The following is a 21,353-nucleotide window of genomic DNA, read 5'->3' as shown; positions in this document are numbered from 1 at the left end:
CCATTTAAAGTTTCAGAATTAATGAAAGCATTCTAATTACAAACCCCCAAATGTTCTTATTTTAACATATTTCCTACCCCTTATGGGCTAGTGGCTTTTAAAATGACAGAATTAAACATTCACTTGAATGGAGCAAGTTAAAAATATTGGTATTATGAACTCCAGTGAACCTTTTGACCCTAATAATCTGATAAATTTGACAGAAAGTCCCTTTGAAGTGTAATACTGACCTTTATGGATAATAGGGTGAACACTGATGTGCTGGATTTGATATTAATACATTAAAATGTGTTTGACTTCCAAGATGAGAGAATTAAGTGATTGACTGATTGGTTTTAATTGTATTTATTATTTTCATTAAGTAATAATACCATCCTAATGGAGCTTCTCACTATTTTGTGGGTCAAGTGCTGTGCTGTGGGTAAAAGAATGATGAATCAAAGGAGTAAATATATGGTCTACCTGGTACATTTTGTAGAAGAGGATAGTCTGGTATTTTCCAAAGTTGAGAGATAATAGAAAGGAATTAGTGAGGATAAAGCCATGCATTGCAAGGATAGCCCTCCAAATGTATATATCTAACTGGGTAGACTGAGTTGTGGAAGATCTACAAATAATTCAGATTTTTTTTTCTAGGAACAGGAGGCCCTTGGCTGCAGCCCGCACTTAAGCCAGGTAACCTGGTGCTGTGTTCTTAACAAAGAAAAATGAGCGGTGAAGAGCACACATTATTCAACACAGAACTCCTGTTCACTTTGCCTTTTCAAGGGCTTATGGCACTTTGATTGTGGATTATAAAGTCCCTAATAAATTGCTCATAGGATCGATATATCGCTGGTAAGTACATGCTGTTGTGACGGTAAAGTATGAAGTTCCCATGACACTGTTTATAGGATTCATCTGGCATAAAGAAGCTCCAGTTTCTACCTTAATATCAATTGCCACAGTACGTGGTGAAAAGTCAAGCATTGTACAGGGACAAATTAGCTTCTTACCCATCATTTTGCCTTGATATGCGAAAGACGTGTTAAATCGCCAGTAATATTTTGAATCAAATGAAAAATGAAAGTGTGACAAAACCAGTTAAATTAAAAATATATGAGAAGGTTCTGCCACACACTTTTCTTTGTAACTTTTACATTTTGGTACATGATTTGTACAGAGAGAAGAGTATGGGAGGTCAACATTAGGCAGCTGGTCAGTTGGTGCATGCCCATCAGCTTTTAAAATTAGGAAGAAGTGTAGCCAGGCTGTGACTTGTAAACACATAAGAGGGTTCGAATTAGACCATCTGTTTGACTGATTTCAACTGGAGTCATTTTACCACTGGCATGATGTTGTCTGTTCAATTTATTTCAAGGTTGTGGGAGGTTTACATCAATGGATAATTAACTAGGCAGTTTCACCAATGCTTGTAACCTATGGGACATTAGACTTGAGAAATATGGAGTTACAGATATACAAGGTAATATAGCATATGCTTTGTGCTATAAGGAAGGCAATGACTACTAATGTAAAATCAGTCGAAACACGTCTGCGATAAATTTAGAAGTTCAGGAATTTTGTTAGAATTCCATGTGAAAGCTTCACACCTAAATAAATTCATGTAAAAAGTAATATGATGAGACATTTCTTGAACTGAGTTGTGCCACACTTAAAGGATTGTTTCCTGCATTAAACTGTCACACAAATTTACAAAACACAAAATTGCACATGCAACAAAATCAAAAGCATCACTCTAAGGCTCATGCACAAGAACCTGCCAAAACAGTTTTGAGTGCCGGGTTTACCGTATGTAGGCCTCGGTACTGCTAGGTCCCTTCAGCTGATCCTCCATCAGGTAGGTATTGTGCGAAGAGGAAATGAAATATTGACTGAGGGGCTTTGTCATGTCCTGGTAAACCTTTTTGTGTGCCACGTCAAAGATATTCCCATGATCAGACAGCAGGTAGAGCAAGAAACCATCTTTAGTCAATGCATTTTGTTTCTTGGCTGCAAAACATAATGGAAATGGAAATCACAAAAAATGTCTGCAAACATAACTAAGACTTTTTCGAAATGCTGAGTGGCTTTTACTTTTTAGCTAAGTATGATAAACCTCAATGGCCCGGATTACAAGTCAAACAGAGAAGAAGAATTAATGAATGGAATTCCGCTCCTCTTGATTATTGGTAAGTAGGTTTTGCCAAATTTGGTTTTTCTGGGGGTGGGAAAACTCTACACAATTTTTACGGCCAGTAACTCCAACTTGAAAAATTGCATGAGGCTTTGGCTGCAGGAGCAGCTAAGACTCATTCCCTGTTCTTTTTTTCAGGGCATGCATGCCTGAAATTACCTTTTCCTGCTCATCCCTACCAACGCCACCACCTCCCTTACCTCCCACCCTTCCCAGAGGTCCAAGCACGCATTTACCACCTGGTCAGACCAGACGGTAAACGTATTAATTAAATACAATGGAATTTGGAATTCTGTGTTGTTTTACGACAGGACAGGTTGGTCCTACATGGTAATTCCCCATGTTTGGGTGATTAACTCATAATTTGTCAGTGCTGAGGTGGATTTACTACAGAGTAAGGTTAGTAAATTTACATGAAAATTAATTGTTACCCCGGTACCGCCTAACTTGTAATCAGTGTCTGTCTGGTTTATTCCTAAACAAATAACAACTCCATTACTGTTGATATTGCTTACTCTGGCTTCTATTTCCTTTCATAATTTCTGTTAATGTAAGCCACTACAGCAGACCAGCTAGGTAATATGATTGCAACGAACATTCTGTGCATGCCACCAGCAGATCACAAGGTTGGGTCCTGTAGGTCTGCCTTAGCCTTTAGAACTGCTGACTCTGATAAAATGAGACCCCTCAAGACGGATATTAGTAACATCTGTCCTCACTGTAGGAAGACTTCAGGAAGCAGCAGGGCCCATTTTAACAGGCCTTTGGTTATATATAGACAAGAGCATTTCAACTGAGAACATGCGCAGATCTAGACTGCTTACTCCATGTTCTGCCACCTAAAAGGAAAGTATGTGCCATAAACATGCAATGAGAAATTGTACTAACATAGGCTTTCACTGGCACTATACAAAAGATGCCTTATTATAATTGCATGATTTTATGCAAGTAATAATCAACTTTGTGGCAGCATGTTGATATAACGTTAAGTATAGAAGTGCCCTTTCAGAGTGCATTATGGAAGAAGAGATTGAAGGACATGCAGAACTACAACATCAAAAACAAGACATCACACTTGGCACACTGATGTTGGAATGCATTAATTACCAAACTTCTCAGACTGAAAAGGACTCTGCCTGTTCCGCTCCACAGTGGCTGTTTTGAGAAAAACACTTGGCCAGTCAATTCATAACACATGACAAAGATTACCCAGGAGAACACAAGACTCCGTGTCATATGCCCAACATCTCAAAATATGTATTTGAGGGCTTTGTGACCAATGCGGCAACAGAAGAATTCAAGTGAGACTACGAGGGAACACATCTGATTTAAGTAGGAGTAGAATGTGGAAAGAAGAAAAACTTATCAGGAGGCAGGGTTGTGGAGTCCCTGGGCTCAGAGTACATACCTCTCAGATTTGTGGAGTGCTTAATCTGCCCCATATTGTGCTCACGATCTCAACCAACCCTCGCAGGTGCTTGAAAGATGAATAAAGGGTCACTGATACATATGATAAAGTCCCTTTCATCCATATAAAGAGGCGCAAGGGGTCAAATAGGGCATGCAAAAGGACAGCCCTTGTCAGAACAGGACCTCTGATGCAAAACTTTATCCTCGCTATGTAGATTGTTAGATTAAGTAAGAACTCTTTCTCCACATCTTTTTCTTCTATAATCATATCTTAAGTTCTGATTCTTTACTGATCGAGGGGTTTATGCTTCTTAGATCTTATTTTCTATGCAGTGTGTAACTCCTTGACGCTTAAGCTCTCTTGTTCATCAGCCAGTAAATAACTCCCAGCTGATTCTCTTCCACTGGCCCAAGACTTTGAAGAATTTCTTATGCATTTTATTTCTTATCTCTTCTTACCATGGATATGAGAAAATGATATGGTGTCTTAACTGCTGGGTTTCTGCTGAAGCATAACTAAGGAGTCATCTGAAATCAACACTTGTTTCTTTCATTTGTTTCCATGATGCTGGCTCTTGACATCATCAATGACATGCTCTGTTCGTGCCTCTCGAGGTTTACTAGATATGTTTGTGGGCAGCACACTCTTTCAAAGATTCTTTCCCATGGAAGTCCAGTCAGGGTTTCAATTTTTGTTTCCCATAGCATGTTTTGATTTGTTTCATATATTTTTTAAGTAAGACCTTTGGTTCTACAATTGTAAGGGTATTTTACCTGGACCAGATTCTTTCCACCTGTGCCATTAGCAAGTCTGCTTCTGAGGTGATTACATTTTTCAATAGGCTGCGAACTTCATTCTATTCAACTCCTTCATCAAATGTCAACCAAATGATGACATGCTAATGCACTTCTTGCTGTGTATCTGAGAGAAGCTTGCCTGGCCGGAAAAGCGACACACACTCAATCCAGTCCATTATTGAAAACCTTGCTATTGACAGCTTTATCGGTAGGTCGCTTTGGGTCCGCCTCTTGCTCACGACTGGATGGATTTCTTGTGTATTACAAATCCATGCTCATGATATAGAGGCTTTCATTCCTTTCTTAGTGTTCGTCTCACACGTGAAGAATTCGGATTTCACACGATATTTTGACAAATTGAGTATATCCTTCCCCTGCTGACGTTAAGGTGTTTATTTTTGCATGATGCTGAGGCATCTGAGCTTTCATACTTGAAGGGAGAAGCAGGTCCTGCCCTTCCTATTTCTCATCGTACCTAGGTTTGTGTTTGTCTCTCCCAGTCTCCCCGTCACCACCCAACCTCTCGAGCCATCCTTGGATCTATCATCCTCCCACACTGCCTCTGTATCATACTCTTCCACCTCCCTTCACCCCCACCCTGCACTTCCCGGTCTATGCTGACAACACAAGCACAAGTGTCAATCCATGTCCGCCACTCCCTCTACCCGCCATGCTGACACTCCGTTGACCCCTTACTGCCGGTATTGACTTAGCCAATGAATGATAAATTGTAGAACACACAAATATGGGCAAAACCTATAGGGCGACCATCATAGATGTGCTTTTGTATACCTGCAAGATGGTGTCCTGTTGTTTCTAGGCACAACACATCAGCAATTTTGGAACAGTAAAAAAATACTATTTCGACTTCTTATTGCAAACCATTCAAAATTCATTGTCACACTGAGTCTCAACGCATCATGACGACCATCTTCCGAGCACAAAAATCGAATTTGGCAACCAGTTGCTATGAGCCTTGCCAATGCTTATGCTGCAATCCTAGACCACAGGCACAGCCAAAACTGGCACAAAAAAAGTAGTGGTAATACGAGACTAACTGGCTTTACTAATGTAATGTTTGTTTAACTATTCATTCTGTGATTTGCAGCCCTGTTTATCCCAATATAACATCCAGACTGCAAATCCAAAATGCAAATAAAACAATCAATTGGTCTGGCTTGCATTTTGAGTTGTGGATATTTTTAAAGAGCCTGCTGTAGCGAAAAACTAAACAAAGAAAAGAGGCTGTCTATGTAAGAAGCATTTAAAGGATAAAGAATTTAAAGCATAAGTATTCAGTGAACTTTTGAGATGTAAAATAGTTCCTCATGCACTGCATGCAAGCATTCCAGAAGGGGCCGACTGACACACCAAAAAGACATAGCTTGCTGTGAGACAAATACTCCGCCAGTTGATAATGGTTTCCCATTATATGCGCCATCCCCACTTTGGTAGTACTTTAGGGATGAAAGTCGCATTCTGGGATCTGGAATTGGACTTTTTTATGAATCGTATTATGCAGTGATTAAAGGTCCACACACTTCAGTGGGAGCTTACATTCTGTCCCTTTTTGGGACACAAACCTCATTTATTACAAGGTTATTATATCTGGGTGTGGTGACCCTATTCAGTACATTTCTATGTAGGATTAATTGCATACTTGCTTCTCTGAATACCCATCAACCTATCGAAATTTCAACGATATTTAAGAAGGTAATGCCGTTAATGTGAATGGAGTATAAAACATTTGAGGCTGGCTGACAGGGGGACGCAATGGAAAATTATGTCTGTGCTTAGTGAGTCAGTAGTGTTTGTATGATTGAAAGAGAGTGGCAGCCTTCAAATGAGTGAGTTGATCTAGTATTACTTCTCAACACACACAGGAAGTAAACAAGTGCTGATGAGGAAAGATTGGCTGCTATTTTGGAAAGTGCACATATTTAGGTTAACATTGCATTATAGGGGATGTAATCCATCCACCAAACAAACCCATCAGTTTGATAGTTTATGTTTAAGGATGATCAACCGACCTTTTTTTAAGAAAAAAACGATATTGGCAATGTTCCAAGAGGTAGGTACTTGTCCCAAACTGGCAATTTGAGATATGACATTACACAATGCAGGAGCTAAGAGGTTTTTAAAACGCTTATAAAACTCTGCCTGAAGAGCATCATCCCCTGCAGCTTTGCCTGATGTAAGCCCTTCTATTGCTTTCAGAACCTCTTTCTCTGTAACCTCCTGTTCTAAAGAGATTGCATCTTCCTCCGTTAAAGACGGTAGGTTGCTCTGATATAAATAATTTGTCATATTAGTGAGATCAGTTGGATCCTGGTCTATCTCTGGAGAGTACAATTGTTTATAAAAAATGGAGAATTGATTAACTATCTCCGCAGAATCCTTAAAAAGAACACCACCTTCCCCTTTTATAGCCTTGATCTTAGTCCTTAGCTGGTTATCTCTAATTTGATAAGCCAGGACTTTCCCACTCCTGTCCCCATACTCATATTGTAGTGTCTTGTGCTTCATATAGCAGGCCGCTGGTAAAGAACCTGAAGAATGAGCCTCATATCGCCCAATTTCTTTGATTAATACGGATGCAAAGACATTTGCAAATATATTGGCCACCCGGTTAGCTCCAATGCTGGCTAATTTGGTTTCTCCTCAGCAACATGGGTTTATTTCTGGGAGAGATACTGCCCATGTTAATACTGCAATAGCTGCCTTTGATGCTGCGGAGAAGCTAAAAATTAAATTTGGCATGATTTTATTGGATGCGGAAAAAGCATTCGACCGGGTGGCCTGGGACTTTCTTTGGGCGACACTTTTGGCATGCGGGATCAAAGAAAAAAAATTAAATTGATAACTGCTATGTACAAAGATCCGAAAGCTAAATTGCTTTATTTTAATATTAATACCACTTCTTTTTCTATAAGACGTGGCACGAGGCAGGGCTGCCCCCTTTCACCCCTTCTATTTGCTCTCTATATTGAGCCATTTATTCGAATACTATTGGCTAATAAAGCAATCTTTCCGTTGAATATCGAGCAGCGTCTCCTTAAACATATGCCGATGACATAGCTATGTTTACTGCGAAACCTAAGGAGTCCATAGAACAAATAACCATGGAGGCAAAAAACGTTTGGTCAATTTTCTGGCTATAAGCTGAATCGGAGTAAAACTCAAGTTCTGCTAAATTTTCAACCGGATGAACCAACTGAAGGTGTCTGTGAGAAGGCTACTTATTTAGGGGTTAAAATTTCTTCTAAAATTAAGTTAATATACTGGCTGAACTATGTTTTTTTATTAAATAAAGTCGAAAAACAATTAAAGGCATGGCATAAGCTACCACTCAGCATTCTGGGCAGATGTAATGTTATTAACCCCTTCAGTGCCACGCCCTTTCCCCCTCCTGTGCCGGGCGTTGCACTAGTGGGTGGCGTTCATGACGAGATAGTCTCGTCATGGGCACAGCGCAACCGTGCTCCATGACGAGACTATCTCGTCATGGGCACTGAAGATGTTAAAATGAATATTCTCCCTAAATTTCTTTATTTTTTTAGGTCGATTCCACTGCGTATTTCGAATGTCTTTTTTCAAAAACTAGATGGCATCTTTAGTAGCTTCATTTGGGGATATCGGAAGGCAAGAAGGGCTATAGCATTAATGAAAATTCCTTATAATCAGGGAGGCCTAGATCTACCCGATTTTAAATCTTACTTTTTTCAGCTTTTGTAGACCGTTTACGGAGTCTTTTACATCTCAAATTGGTGGAGTATTGGCACTGGCTGATTTTAGGTGCTGAAAGTAAACTATTTCTCTATCGTATTAATGATCCTAACTATTTTAAGCGTGTTAGGTTCAAGACGATACGCAAACTTGTTTACATATGGAATAATATTGAGTTCAAACTTTCTCTTCCTGCAATCCATAGTAAATTGCCTATATGGTGCAATCCAATGATTCCTGGCATTAACCAAGACAGCATTGCACTTCAATGGGCTAAATGTGGGGTACATTCGCTGGGACAACTGTTGGATTGCAATGGTATAAAGACATTTGAGAATCTCTCTGTAACATTCAATATCCCACAAACCTCTTTCTTCAAATACTTGCAAATTGAAGATCATTTGGTTAGGAGATTAGGAATACGGTTGGTTAAGGGGGCTAGTATGTGGGAACTTATTTATGGTCAGAATTTACATGCAACTATTAGTAGGGCATATCAAATACTCTGTGAGAATAGGACAGATGGATGTGAAAAACTGGCACTTCGATGGAGTGAAAATTTGGGGGAGGTTATTATTACTACTGATAGGATAAAACTGGCTTTTGATTATATCTCTCGATTTGTACATTCAACTAATCTTCAGCTCCAGCAATTTCGGACATTATGCTGTCTTTATTATACACCGGAAGAAATTGCTCAATGGTCTGTAACAGGGAATTTAAGATGTGCTTCCCAGTCAAGTTTGCGTCAGAACTGTCCTAAATGTGGGCAACATGCGGCAGACATTTTGCACATGTTCGTGCTTTGTCCTTTATTGAAGGGGCTTTGGGATAAGATTCTGTTGACTATATCAAATAAATTTGCTAGGGATTTAAGATTGTCAATTACAGAACGGATGCTAGGATACAAGGAAGAAAGTGCTCGACAGAATGGCCCCCTATTGTCTATAATGATTGTTACTGCACGACTAGTGATAGCTACAGCATGGATCTCTCCCAAACCTCCTACAGAGATGGAGTGGGGGTCAGCTCTTAAAGAAATTGGGGCAAGAGAGAAAGCTCTGGCTAAAGTTAGGGGAGCTCGGGCTCTCCTAAAATACAGATCTATTTGGGGCGCCTTAGAATAGGAAAACTTTAACACATCTATTGCTCAAAAAAATAACTTAAAAAAAAGGGATATCATATAAATGAATTGATTGTTTAGTTAGGAAATACTAAGAACTCTGATCACGGTCTTGATTTGAAATTTTGATTTTATTCAAGCCTACTATTTTTGTTATATATACGTTTATTGGTATATGATTTAATTAATGATGGACTGCTGTTTTTTCTTTTCCTTGTCTCCCATATAATTATATGTATTATATCTGAATGTATGATTATAATATCTTTTCTTTTAGACAATAAAAGTGTATTTAAAAAAAAAAAAAAAAAAAGGATGATCAACCGAAAACATGTGGCGAAACAGCTTAAAACAATTAAGAGATCCACTTAGGATGTGTCTCTGAGAGGTATACTTTTGATTAAAGTGACATTATTTTCACACGATAACAGACCAACTCACTATTATGTCGGCTAACCCATGCGGTCTGCTGAAAATGGATACACTACACATCCCCGGGCTACACTACACAACAGTCAAATACTCATTACATGACACAACACAACTTCACATTGAGCTCCAAGCTCAGGTCTAAAACTCACCTGCTTCACTGGGCTCGTATTCTTGGATAAGAGACTGCACACATTCAAGAGTGACGGTCTCGCGCTGTTCTTCTTCTAGAAACTTCTTAAAGTTATCCGCAGACATTAGACCATCGCTACTCTTGTACTTGGAAAATATGACTTCTATCTCGTCCCGCTCGGTGAGCAGCTTGTAGAACGCTTCAATTTCATCATCTTCTAGCGCGTCTGTGTTTGACTTATCACATGTCTGAGGATTGCAAAAGATTATTTTCCACAAAAAATACACTTTAAAAATTACTACAAATAAAATACCAGTATGCAGCTGCTCAGAATTAAAGGCAAATAAGAGCAAAAAATGATGGGCGAAGATGGTGGAATCAACGTAAACCACTGGCAAATACCCTGGCTACATTTCATCCTTTCCCTGGCTGATGACGGTCCCAGGGCGTTCATACTTAGTGCGCATGTGCATCAAAGTGCTTTTCATGCGCACGGTGCATGTGCTGTGAAGTGAAGTGAGCTTGATTGGTGCAACAGTTTTGCCACCAACCAGGATCACTGTATCGTGTATGTGCCAAAGGGAACGTTATCGCTCAAGCAGCACACAGTACCATTCTCACAACTTGATGAACCACCACATCACAACATGGACCCCACCACCCACAACTGACACTGCCCACTGGGATGGAGAGGCAGCGGCTATAAGGGAGGCCCCACAGCGGTCGAATCAATACACAATGCAGTCACCACTGGGAGACCGGCAGGGAGCACACAAAAGTGCCTCAGCCATTTTGCATGCTTACAATGACTTGCACAATCCACAGGTCTGCGTCATGCATCGCTGTGTGATTACATGTCGATGCGGCAGCCATCTTTGAGGTAGGGATTCTACAGGGCATTCTGACACACTGTACGGCATGGCACACTTTGGTGCTCTTTAAGCTGCAACTGGCTATGCAGCTGTTGGGCCTTGTGGTGCCACACACAGCAGGAGGGGCAGGACATTTGGAGCGCGTTTCTTCTGGGGGTGTGGGCAAAAGCAATGCATTGTCAATGCCTTTCATGTCAGATTGTAGGAACTGGATAGGGGAGGGAGGGGAGAAGTAGTCAGGGGTTACTTAACTCAAATTGTGCAAACTGGAGTCTTTTGCCTCAGGGGACACCTCTCTACTGGACATAAAGTGAGCACCAAGAACACTCTTAACACTTGAAACTCAGTTTAGTAAGGAAGTAATCTAAGACTTTCTCAGGGAGGTGTTGTGATTTAGCAACTAAGAGGTCTGCAAAGCACACAATAAAATTTTTAAAAAACTTTCACACATAGCTAAATACAAAAAATAAAATTACAAATATACACAATGAAAACTAGACCACTCTAGTCCCTCCTGAATTACAGATCTGTCTATAAAGGTTTCTCAGAGTTACAAAATTATAAGCACCTCCTCAGGGTATTTACAAACTAAAATCCCTTCACTGTATTGGTCAATGAGTTCACAATGCAACCCCTTCCTAGTTTTACTTGCCAGCGTTCACAAAATAAACCCCTTCCTTCACATTACATTTATCAGGCAGTATACTATATTCCTACTGTGTCTGTCAGAGTTTATAATGTAAAATACCTACCCAATGGGTTTGTCTTGGGCCACACCATGCAAAAGCATTTCTTGCTGTGGTTGACAAGGGGCTCCATTCGCAATATCTCTATCAGTTATGAGCAAAGGAACCTCTTTATAGGCGAACTATAATGCTGCACTATCAAACGTTCATAAATAAGTAGAAAAACAAATGGGCGGAAATAAAGACTCTCTCTCTATACTGCTTTTTAGGATCGAAGCCTACCAGAGAGCGCAGGTGTCTGGTTTGCTAATGACACCTTGGGACATTGGAGAGCTTCCCTGGGAATGCATTCCACCTGTTGTTTACCACTGGCTTTGTGGTTTGTAACTCCCCTTTGCTTGCTTTCTATTAACTGGCTCTATTTGTTTGGATCTCTGCAAACAGGTCTTTAAATCGGTTCTTATCTTGGCTCAATTACTGTGCATTCAAAGACAGAGATCAAATGTCAAGCTCTCTCTTTCAGGGAGCTTGGTGTTTTACTTTTCTTTCTCTGACTTCAAAGTGAGAATATTTATGTGACAATCATGCTGGCTCCAGGGAGTGCTTGAGGAAGGCTGAACAATGTTATTTTTTTCTAGCACACAACAAAAGTTAAATGTCTCTAAATGAACTGTGCAGATAATTCCGAATTAGAAAAGCCCAAATGAAGCACATTTTTGGTAATTCTGAATTGTTGTGGAAACAATTATTTTAAATGATCAAAACAAATCAATACACTAGACCAGGGGTACTCACAAACTTTCTGTCTGAGGCCAAAATTACAGTGTGGTTTGTGGCCGAGGGCCGCACTGGTAGGGGTGGAGTCAGTGGGGGCGTGATCAGTGGGGGGCGGAGCTAGAGTAATAAAAAAAAACCTTTCAAAACATCTGTCTCCCGCTCTCTCTCCGTCTCCCTCCCTCTCTGTCCCCCTCCCCCTCTCTCCCTCTCCCTCCCTCTCTCTCTCCCTCTCCCTCCGTCTCCCTCCCTCCTCCGTCTCCCTCCCTCCCTCTCTTCCTCTCCTTCCCTCTCAGTCTCTCTCCGTCTCCCTCCGTCCTCCGTCTCCCTCCCTCTCCCTCTGTCCTCCGTCTCCCTCCCTCTTCCGTCTCCCTCCCTCTCTCTCCCTCTCTGTCTCCCTCCCTCTCTGTCTCCCTCCCTCCCTCTCTCTCCCCCTCTCTCCCTCCTCCGTCGCCCTCCCTCCTCCGTCTCCCTCCCTCCTCCGTCTCCCTCCCTCCCTCCCTCTCTCTATACCTCCCTCCCTCTCTCTATCTCTCCCTCCCTCTCCTTCCCTCTCAGTCTCTCTCCGTCTCCCTCCGTCCTCCGTCTCCCTCCCTCTCCCTCTGTCCTCCGTCTCCCTCCCTCTGTCTCCCTCCCACTCTGTCTCCCTTCCTCCCTGTCTCCCTTCCTCCCTGTCTCCCTCCCTCCCTCTCTCTCCCTCCTCCATCTCCCTCCCTCCTCCGTCTCCCTCCCTCCCTCCTCAGTCTCCCTCCCTCCCTCCCTCCCTCTCTCTCTCTCTCCCTCCCTCTCTCCCTCTCCTTCCCTCTCCGTCTCCCTCCATCCTCCGTCTCCCTCCCTCTCCCTCTGTCCTCCCTCTCCCTCCGTCCTCCGTCTCCCTCCCTCCCTCCTCCATCTCCCTCCCTCCCTCCCTCCCTCTCTCTCCCTCCCTGAAAAAAAATCGGGAGAATGGGGCCTTGAATCGGGTTACTTCTGCTGCAGAATCCGACATTTGAAACGCAAAATGCACGTTTTTTTTCCTTACCTTTCAGAAGCATTGAGCGCAGTGGCAGGCAGAGAGAGTGTGATGCAAGTGTTGTGCACTGGCCTGGCAGGTTGCTGGCAGTGCATACAACCCCCCCCCCGTGTGGCAGCCCGGCAGGCTGAAACAGCTTCCAGGTACACACACAGCCGCCCCCGAGTACTTCACAGGTCTTTAAAAGACCATTCGCTTGTTGATGAGGCTTTGTTTTGCATTTTCACCCTTTCTAGAGCCCCTGCATCGCCACTCTGATTATTGCTGGAAGAATTAGCACTCTACACAATACAAGCCCTGTCAGCTGAAACCCCTCGAGGTATCGGGTTTTTGCTTGCAGGAATCGGGAGGCGAGAGACTAGCCTTGAAATCGGTAGTCTCCCGCCTGAATGGGGAGGGTTGGCATGTCTGGGTACGATGTCTGCAAGGTCCACGGGCCGCCAAGAAAGGCTTGCCGGGCCGCTGGCGGCCCGCGGGCCGTACTATGAGTACCCCTGCACTAGATGATGACATTCGACATTAACTTTTGTGCTCTGTATACTTTTATCCGTTAAACTGTATGTCTGTGCACATGTAATGGTGATTTCAATTGAAGATGTGTTGTCTGTAAAGGAAGTGTGCTACCACACCATGCATATTCCACTCTACGCCACTTTACTCTACTCTGCACCACTCCACTTTACACAATACCACAGCACTCTGCGCCACCGCACGGCACCATTCTGCGTCACTGCACTCTACGCCACTTCACTCTACGGCTCTCTACTGTGCACTACTCTACTCTATGCCAATGTACTCCATGCCACTCTACTCTATAGCACTGCACTCTTCGTCACTGCACTCTATACCATAACAGTCTAGGCCACTCCAGTCTACTCTGCACAATTCCACCCTACGCAACTCTGCAATATTCTACTCCACTCCAACGCACGCTATGCCAATACACTTTAGGCCAATGCACTCTACTCTTTACCACTCCACGACCCTGCACTCTATGCCTATACACTGTACGCCACTCTAATCTAATCTGTACAACTGCAATCTGTGCCACTGCCCTCTACACCACTTTATGCCATTACTCTACACCACTACTCTACCCTGCACCACTCCACGTGACCTCACTCTACTGTGCATCACTCTACTCTATGCCACTTTACTCTACTCTGAAATATCTACTCTGCGCTACTGCACTCTATACCACTGCACTCTATACCACTGCACTCTATACCACTGCATTCTACACCACTGCAGTCTACACCACTGCAGTCTACACCACTGCAGTCTACACCACTGCAGTCTACACCACTGCAGTCTACACCACTGCAGTCTACACCACTGCAGTCTAAGTCACTGCAGTCTAAGTCACTGCAGTCTAAGTCACTGCAGTCTACTCTGCACCACTATACTCTACGACACTGCACTCTATGCCACTATACACCAAAGCGGTCGCTTCGTTTGCATGTAAGAGCGTGGGTAGAGGGGGGTGCTGGCGATTCCAGTGTTTGCTGGCCCGCTACGGCCACAGGTAAGGGCGGGGGGAAAATCGACGCTCCCACCAAAACGTGTGCTGCCCGGAGCAGAGTGCTCCCCCAACCCCCTTGCTATGCCACTGCCACACCACTGCTGTCTACGACCCTCTACTCTGCACCGCCACACTCTAGGCACGGACCTCTACACCACGCTTCTCTGCTGAACTCCACCCTACACCACTATACTTTACTCTGCACCACTCTACGCCACTGCACTCTATGCCCCTCTACTCTGCACCACTCTACGCCACTGCACTCCATGCCACTCTACTCTACGCCACTCCAACCCACTATTTCTACTGCATTCTACTCTGCACCACTCTACGCCACTGCACCCTACATCAATGCACTCTATACCACTCTACACTACTGCACTCCACGAGACTCTATTCTGCAACACTGCACTCTACGTGACTATTCCGCACACTACTGCATACTTTCCCAATGCACTCTATGCCACTCTACGCCACTGCACTCTTACTCTGCATCACTTCACTCTGCAGCACTCCACTCCACGACACTGCACTGTACAGCACGATAACCTGCACCACTCTACGCCACTCTACTCTGTACACTCTGTCACTGCACTCTATGCCACTCCTCTCTGCACCACTGCACTCTACTATGCAACACTCTAGTCTATGCCATTGTCTTCTACGATGCTGCTTTGTACACCACTGAATTCTATGCCACCTTACTTTGCAACACTCTATGCTAATACACTCTACACCAGTCCACTCTTGTCTATGCCACCCCACTGTACACCACGCAACGTGACTCCACTCTGTGCCACTCCCAAACACCACAATCTATGCCACTCCACTCTTCGCAATTCCACGGTATGACACTCCACGCCACTCTCTTGGTGGCCACTAACTTTTAGCCAGACTGAACAGCAGCCACGCTGGTGTAAAACATTGCTAAAACACATGAGCAAAGCCTATAGCTCTTGCATAGGTGAGAACGATTGGCTTTGCCAATGCTCGGTAATTCTGTGTTTGTGATTACATGAGCTCACCAGCTAAAGCTACCTTCAGCCAGGCATAGAAAAAGAACACACCAGCGCTGCAGGTCCTTCCAAAGTCTGTTGGCAGACCTGACCTGAAAGTAAGTACTTCAAGCAGTGCTTAATTTGAGCCAGTGCTATCCGGTGCTGATCACCGGCACTTAATTGGTTTCCGGTGCTCGGCACCCGCACTAAATTGTCAACACCACACTTGGGGCAGTATGCCACAAGGAGGCGCTGCTCATGTAATTTAGAGATGAGCAGTATAAGTTGTTTAGGAAAACAATATACATTTAAAAAAAATGCTAATACCTGCCTCCCCAGCCATTCCTTTAGCTTTGGTGACCTGGAATAATCTGAACTGTTGCATTTACATGTGAAAGAGATGGTTAGTAGTTGTTTTGGCAGCAATGACAAGGGCGATGGGTCATGCAAGCTGCAGTGCCTCCTGGTCAGAGCCCTGGCACTTAATATTTTACAAAATAAGCACTGTTCATTAGCACAGTCTGCCTTCGCGCCAATCTCCACTGCGGATCAGCATGATAAGGATGGTGCTGATAAAGGTGCTCTCTGCTCAATCTGACAGCTATGCGCTGAAACCTACGTCTGCCAAATGCATAAGCAGGGCGGCACACTGTGCAACACGTGTTGAAGGCGGTACAAAGGCTTTCAAGTGCACAAATGTATATTTTCAATACATCTATGAAATAATAATTTACATTGTTAACACATGCCATGCATTGCTCTTGACCCAAAATGAATTATCAGACATTTATATTATTTTATGTGCGCCTTGCTTCGGGGACGGGTTTTACTTCGTAGAACTATTTAAGGTAACAATATAAAATGGTGATTGCGTGACCACACCAGGAGACAGACTGACACGCTTTGCTGGTAATCTGGCAATTATTACATGATCAAAAACATATGAGCTGGACTTTTGAGTAAGGCCTTGGCAACACCAAACCTGTCCACTCCCAAATATGAGCTACAGATGAAACGCTTAGACATACAGAATGTTTATGTCCCATTTCAAACACTGGGTCCTTTTAGTAGTTTTCAATGGATTTTTATAGCTATATACACGCTAAGTGCACATTTAAAAAAAAGACGTATAGGCAAACTACACAAATCACTCAATGACATAATTCATGCATTCAATGTGTCAAAGCCTCTTACCTGAAAGATTTGCCTGGCATAGTTGTCGTCTGCTTGAATGTTGACTGCCTTCATAAAACTCCGGAGCTCCTTATAACTCATCTTGTTGTCTTTATTTTTGTCAGCTTTCCTCAAGGCGGCGTGGATCCAACTGGAAGTATATTAAGGAAGTAAACCGAGGAAGGCCAAGATGGCGGCTGTTCAGTATTGCATCTGTGTTGGCGATTACAACAAAGCTGGCAGTTATGAAAACTTTAAGACCCCAAATTCCGTCTAAGCGGTTTTAATGCCCGGTTCTTAGCTAGGCAATGGCGTTTGTAGTCACCTAGTCTCCTTCACTACGGCTACCACTGACGTAGGGCTACAACCCGTTTGGCAGTACTAGCACACAGATCAGAGGCAAAACCCAGTGGTTTGGCAAGATAGCTGTGAGTTAAACGCCCGCCCCTGACATCTGCAGTTCACAAAATCAAGTCCCATTCAGCCCGAATTATTCTTACATCCTCCAGAGGTTGGTAAATTGAGTGCCAGTATATTTTTAATATTAACAATTGTTCCAGCGCTTAGAAATGGCAGGGTGCTATACGAAGCGGATATAAAACACTAGTTACTGCTATAAAGTATAGAATCTGAACACTCTTACCACAGTTCTTCTTCAGCATGTTTCCCACACATCAAAACTGAGACAATGAGTTCACACGAGTATATCCAAGGGCGAACAAGTGTGTAAAAATGGACTCCTCAGTGGCCAGTAAGTCCGGTTTGAAGGTCAGAAGAATTAGGCTACTGGTCTTTGGAAAGATCTATGTGGGGCATGTGAATCTTCCCAGTCAAGCCCACGCTTTAAGCCAAATCTCTGCCCCACGCAGAGAGCCAGGGAGCATTGTCAGGTCATGGGGTAATGTGATGGGACTCAAAGGGTAACTGTCTGTGACTAATGGCATTAAATAATCCAACTCAATTTTAAGGCAGAATATGCACAAACTCTTAAATGTGATATACGTTATCTGCATAGGGCACAGCAGTCCTGACATGCCTTCGTCAGATCCATGGGCTAGGAAAGAGCTAGCGCCACACCGCTTTGAAGAACACTACATCACAATGGTGCCACTGTTCACGTCCGATCTAGAACCCTGGTACCCTCCAATCGCTGGCTCCCTGCATCTGTGCCTTTGGCCCTGCTCAGCAGTAAACTGTCTTTAATAGATTCCTGCTAATCTCATACCACACACATAAGGCCTGGTAGCACCTTAGGTTTTCAAGGTTCTGATTTCAAATAATGTTATTTATTTAGACTATCTTTAATTTGCTTATCATGTATACCTCTAAATAGGTCTCAGCACCAAGAAGATGTTTTGGCGCCAGATGCTATATTAAAAACGAAACACACATCCACGCACAGAACAAGTAGGCAGTCAAAATACTGGCAACCACTAAAGAAAATACATCGTTGAGGTGGTGGCTTTCTAGGGTGATGTTATGGTGGGAGCCGGGTGTAAGTAACATGTGTATACTGTTGTAACATGAATACATTAGTGCCTGTGCAGCAGAGAAAACAAACAGAGGCAAAGCGCATGATGGCGCCTGCTCACTGACAGGTCACTTTTTGTACTTCTAGTATTTGGGGTTGCAAAATGCAAGAATGAGGTAATGGATGGCTGAATGGATACATGAGTGTAAGGATGAATGAATGGATGAGTGACACTGAACGCCAAAACCTTTTGCACACTAAGCAGGACATTTGGGTTTGCTCACAAATTGTGCTGACTGGTAGGCATGCCCAATCATTTCCAGTGAAGTACTCGGCAGTACAGGGACAGGTCGAACCACACTGCACCTCTTATTCCACAAGAGAGGTTACATGCATTGACAGATGCAACAGCAGCACTGGGGTGATATTCCAGTGACGGAAGAGGACTTGAGTTTCTAAGTCATGGGGGGTGGGGAGTGCAGTGAGGGGTGGTGATAGAGTTTTAGGTGTAGTAATGTAGTGCACTGATGTGATAGTGCCCTGTGGAGGATTTTAGTGGGGGTGGGAGTGCAGTAGTGGTGCAGAGGTGAGAGCATCTGCCACACTGGAAAAGTTTCTTAACAAGTTCAGAGCCATGATGACTGTCAATGCAACAACAAACAAGATATTTCTAAAGTCCTAATTACGTCCTACTCTAAGGTCCTATAGGGTTTATGGGACTTATTTAAAGTTTGACGGAAAGACTACGCCATACCTGCCAAGTGTTCGGATTGCTGATGTGTGACATTCTATGGTTTAATTTATCCTATGAGTGACATTCTATGTTCTATATTCAAATGTGTGACACTTTCTCACAAGTAAATCAAAGCAATGACCACTATTTGGGCAACTGAGTTTTCTGTAACTGCAGACAGACATATCGCACAACAAAGAATATTCACCTGAAATCACCCAGACCTATGGGTGTTGCCAATGATTGCCTGCAGTATCAGATCCATGGCATTCATAAGAATTGAAAATGTCTCAATTTGGGGAATGCTAAATAATACAAGGTCTGGTGAAGGGGAGGGGGGTGGCCTTTGGAGAGCCTTTCTCCCTCCTGTTCCCTTCCTCACACCCCTTTCATTTGTAGTGCCTCACTTCATAAAACATTTACAATTCAGTATTTCCAACATCACCTCCTTCCTCTTATCCGCCCCGGGTGCAGTAAAACTAGAGTGATGAGGATCAGCATTGTTGTGTTTAGAGACACTGGCCCTTGAACAGCTGGCACTGGCATGAGGGCTGAGGTTTAGAGACACTGACCCTTGAACAGCTGGCACTGGCATGAGGGCCGAGGTTTATAGACACTGACCCCTGAGCAGCTGGCACTGGCATGAGGGCCGAGGTTTTGAGACACTGACCCCTGAGCAGCTGGCACTGGCATGAGGGCCGAGGTTTAGAGACACTGACCCTTGAACAGCTGGCACTGGCATCAGGGTTGAGGTTTAGAGACACTGACCCTTGAACAGCTGGCACTGGCATGAAGTCCGAGGTTTAGAGACACTGACCCCTGAGCAGCTGGCACTGGCATGAGGGCCGAGGTTTAGAGACACTGACCCTTGAAGAGCTGGCACTGGCATGAGGGCCGAGGTTTAGAGACACTGACCCCTGAGCAACTGGCATGAGGGCCGAGGTATAGAGACACTGACCCCTGAACAGCTGGCACTGGCATGAGGGCTGAGGTTTAGAGACACTGACCCCTGAGCAGCTGGCACTGGCATCAGGGCCGAGGTTTAGAGACACTGACCCCTGAGCAGCTGGCACTGGCATGAGGGCCGAGGTTTAGAGACACTGACCCCTGAGTAGCTGGCACTGGCATGAGGGCTGAGGTTTAGAGACACTGACCTTTGAACAGCTGGCACTGGCATCAGCGTTGAGGTACCCTAATATAAGTGGCTCAGAGTTCCCTTGTTCAGTAGCAGATATTGTAGATGTACCAAACATTTAATATTGTGAACACTGACTGGAATGGGGTCAGCAGACTACCATGTCCGTGATTGCTTTTAAATTAAACGATCTTTTTATTTTTTAATGCAGCCCGTTTTCCTTAAAGGAAAACAGGTTACAATTAAAAAAGATAAATTAGAAGTTTTCTGTTAATTTTTTAAGAGCAGGCAGTGATCCGGGAGACCACTGCCTGCTCTTAAACAAACATTTGCAATGCAATAGGTCTCGCATTCATGCGAGTTTAAGCTATCGCCATTGTAAATGACAATGTCTTTTATTGATGTTTTAAAAACCAATTCCAAAATAAAAGGCATAACCATTTACAATGCCAATAGCTCAAACTTGCATAACTGTGAGACCTATTGCATTGCAAATGCTTGTTAATCCTTGGCATCTTTTCAGAAGAACCTCCGTTACATTTTTCAGAACTTTTGCTTGGGGATAGAAAAAATGAATGTGTTCGGGCAGGTATTAACGAGGAATATTTAAGGTATAGTGCCTTTTCCTTTGCTCTTACTCGCTACTTGTCTGTGTATGTAGAGCATATTCCTACAAAGACGCCAGCTACTGGGTGATAACGTGATGGTTAAAATGTCTTTTTTTATTGTAATATTATTCATTCTTTTTCCGCCAAATCGTTAGCTCTAAAAGCGAATATTTCCTATGATGTATGAAGGGCATCAGGCAGGGGCCCTAATGATCTTCGAGAATAACCCCCTATTCCTGTGCTGAAAAGTAAATAACATCACTAATTAGGGTGCACGCCCCTCCCTCACAGCCCTGTGCCTGCTGCATCATTATTAGCTATGCCCCTCGAACTTTTCTATTGAAAGTGTACTTTAACATGACTTCTGCTGGAGGTGTGATTCTTGGGTTCAACCCCTTGTAAAGAGTTGTTGGGGGCATGCAACATGCTGCCGGTGATGTCGAGAATTTTTATTTCACCGTACACAATGCAATTAATGTTTTCCCCTTGTGTGTTCTTGTCTGAACATTCACTTTATTTAATAAGCGAAAGATCTTGCACGGTGGTATAACATAGTCACAATGCCCACGCCCTG

The 21,353-nt window shown here is 43.4% G+C and overlaps 1 protein-coding gene across 2 annotated transcripts in view; it reads right to left on the bottom strand.

The window, feature by feature from the left end:
- PLCD1 (phospholipase C delta 1) overlaps window positions 1-21,353 on the bottom strand; it is a 413,368-nt gene that overhangs the window by 143,087 nt on the left and 248,928 nt on the right. For both annotated transcript variants that reach the window (XM_085628871.1, XM_085628870.1), the window contains exons 4-6: window positions 16,854-16,983; window positions 9,815-10,043; window positions 1,791-1,992 (exon numbers count right to left, since the gene is read on the bottom strand). In XM_085628871.1, coding sequence (XP_085484997.1) covers window positions 1,791-1,992; window positions 9,815-10,043; window positions 16,854-16,983 — 561 coding nt within the window. The remainder of the gene's footprint in view (window positions 1-1,790; window positions 1,993-9,814; window positions 10,044-16,853; window positions 16,984-21,353) is intronic.

Source organism: Triturus cristatus, chromosome 10 (assembly GCF_964204655.1).
Source record: "Triturus cristatus chromosome 10, aTriCri1.1, whole genome shotgun sequence".
Lineage (NCBI taxonomy): Eukaryota > Metazoa > Chordata > Amphibia > Caudata > Salamandridae > Triturus > Triturus cristatus.
Note: the sequence above shows the minus strand (reverse complement) of the source record. Positions and strands in the feature narration are given on the sequence as shown.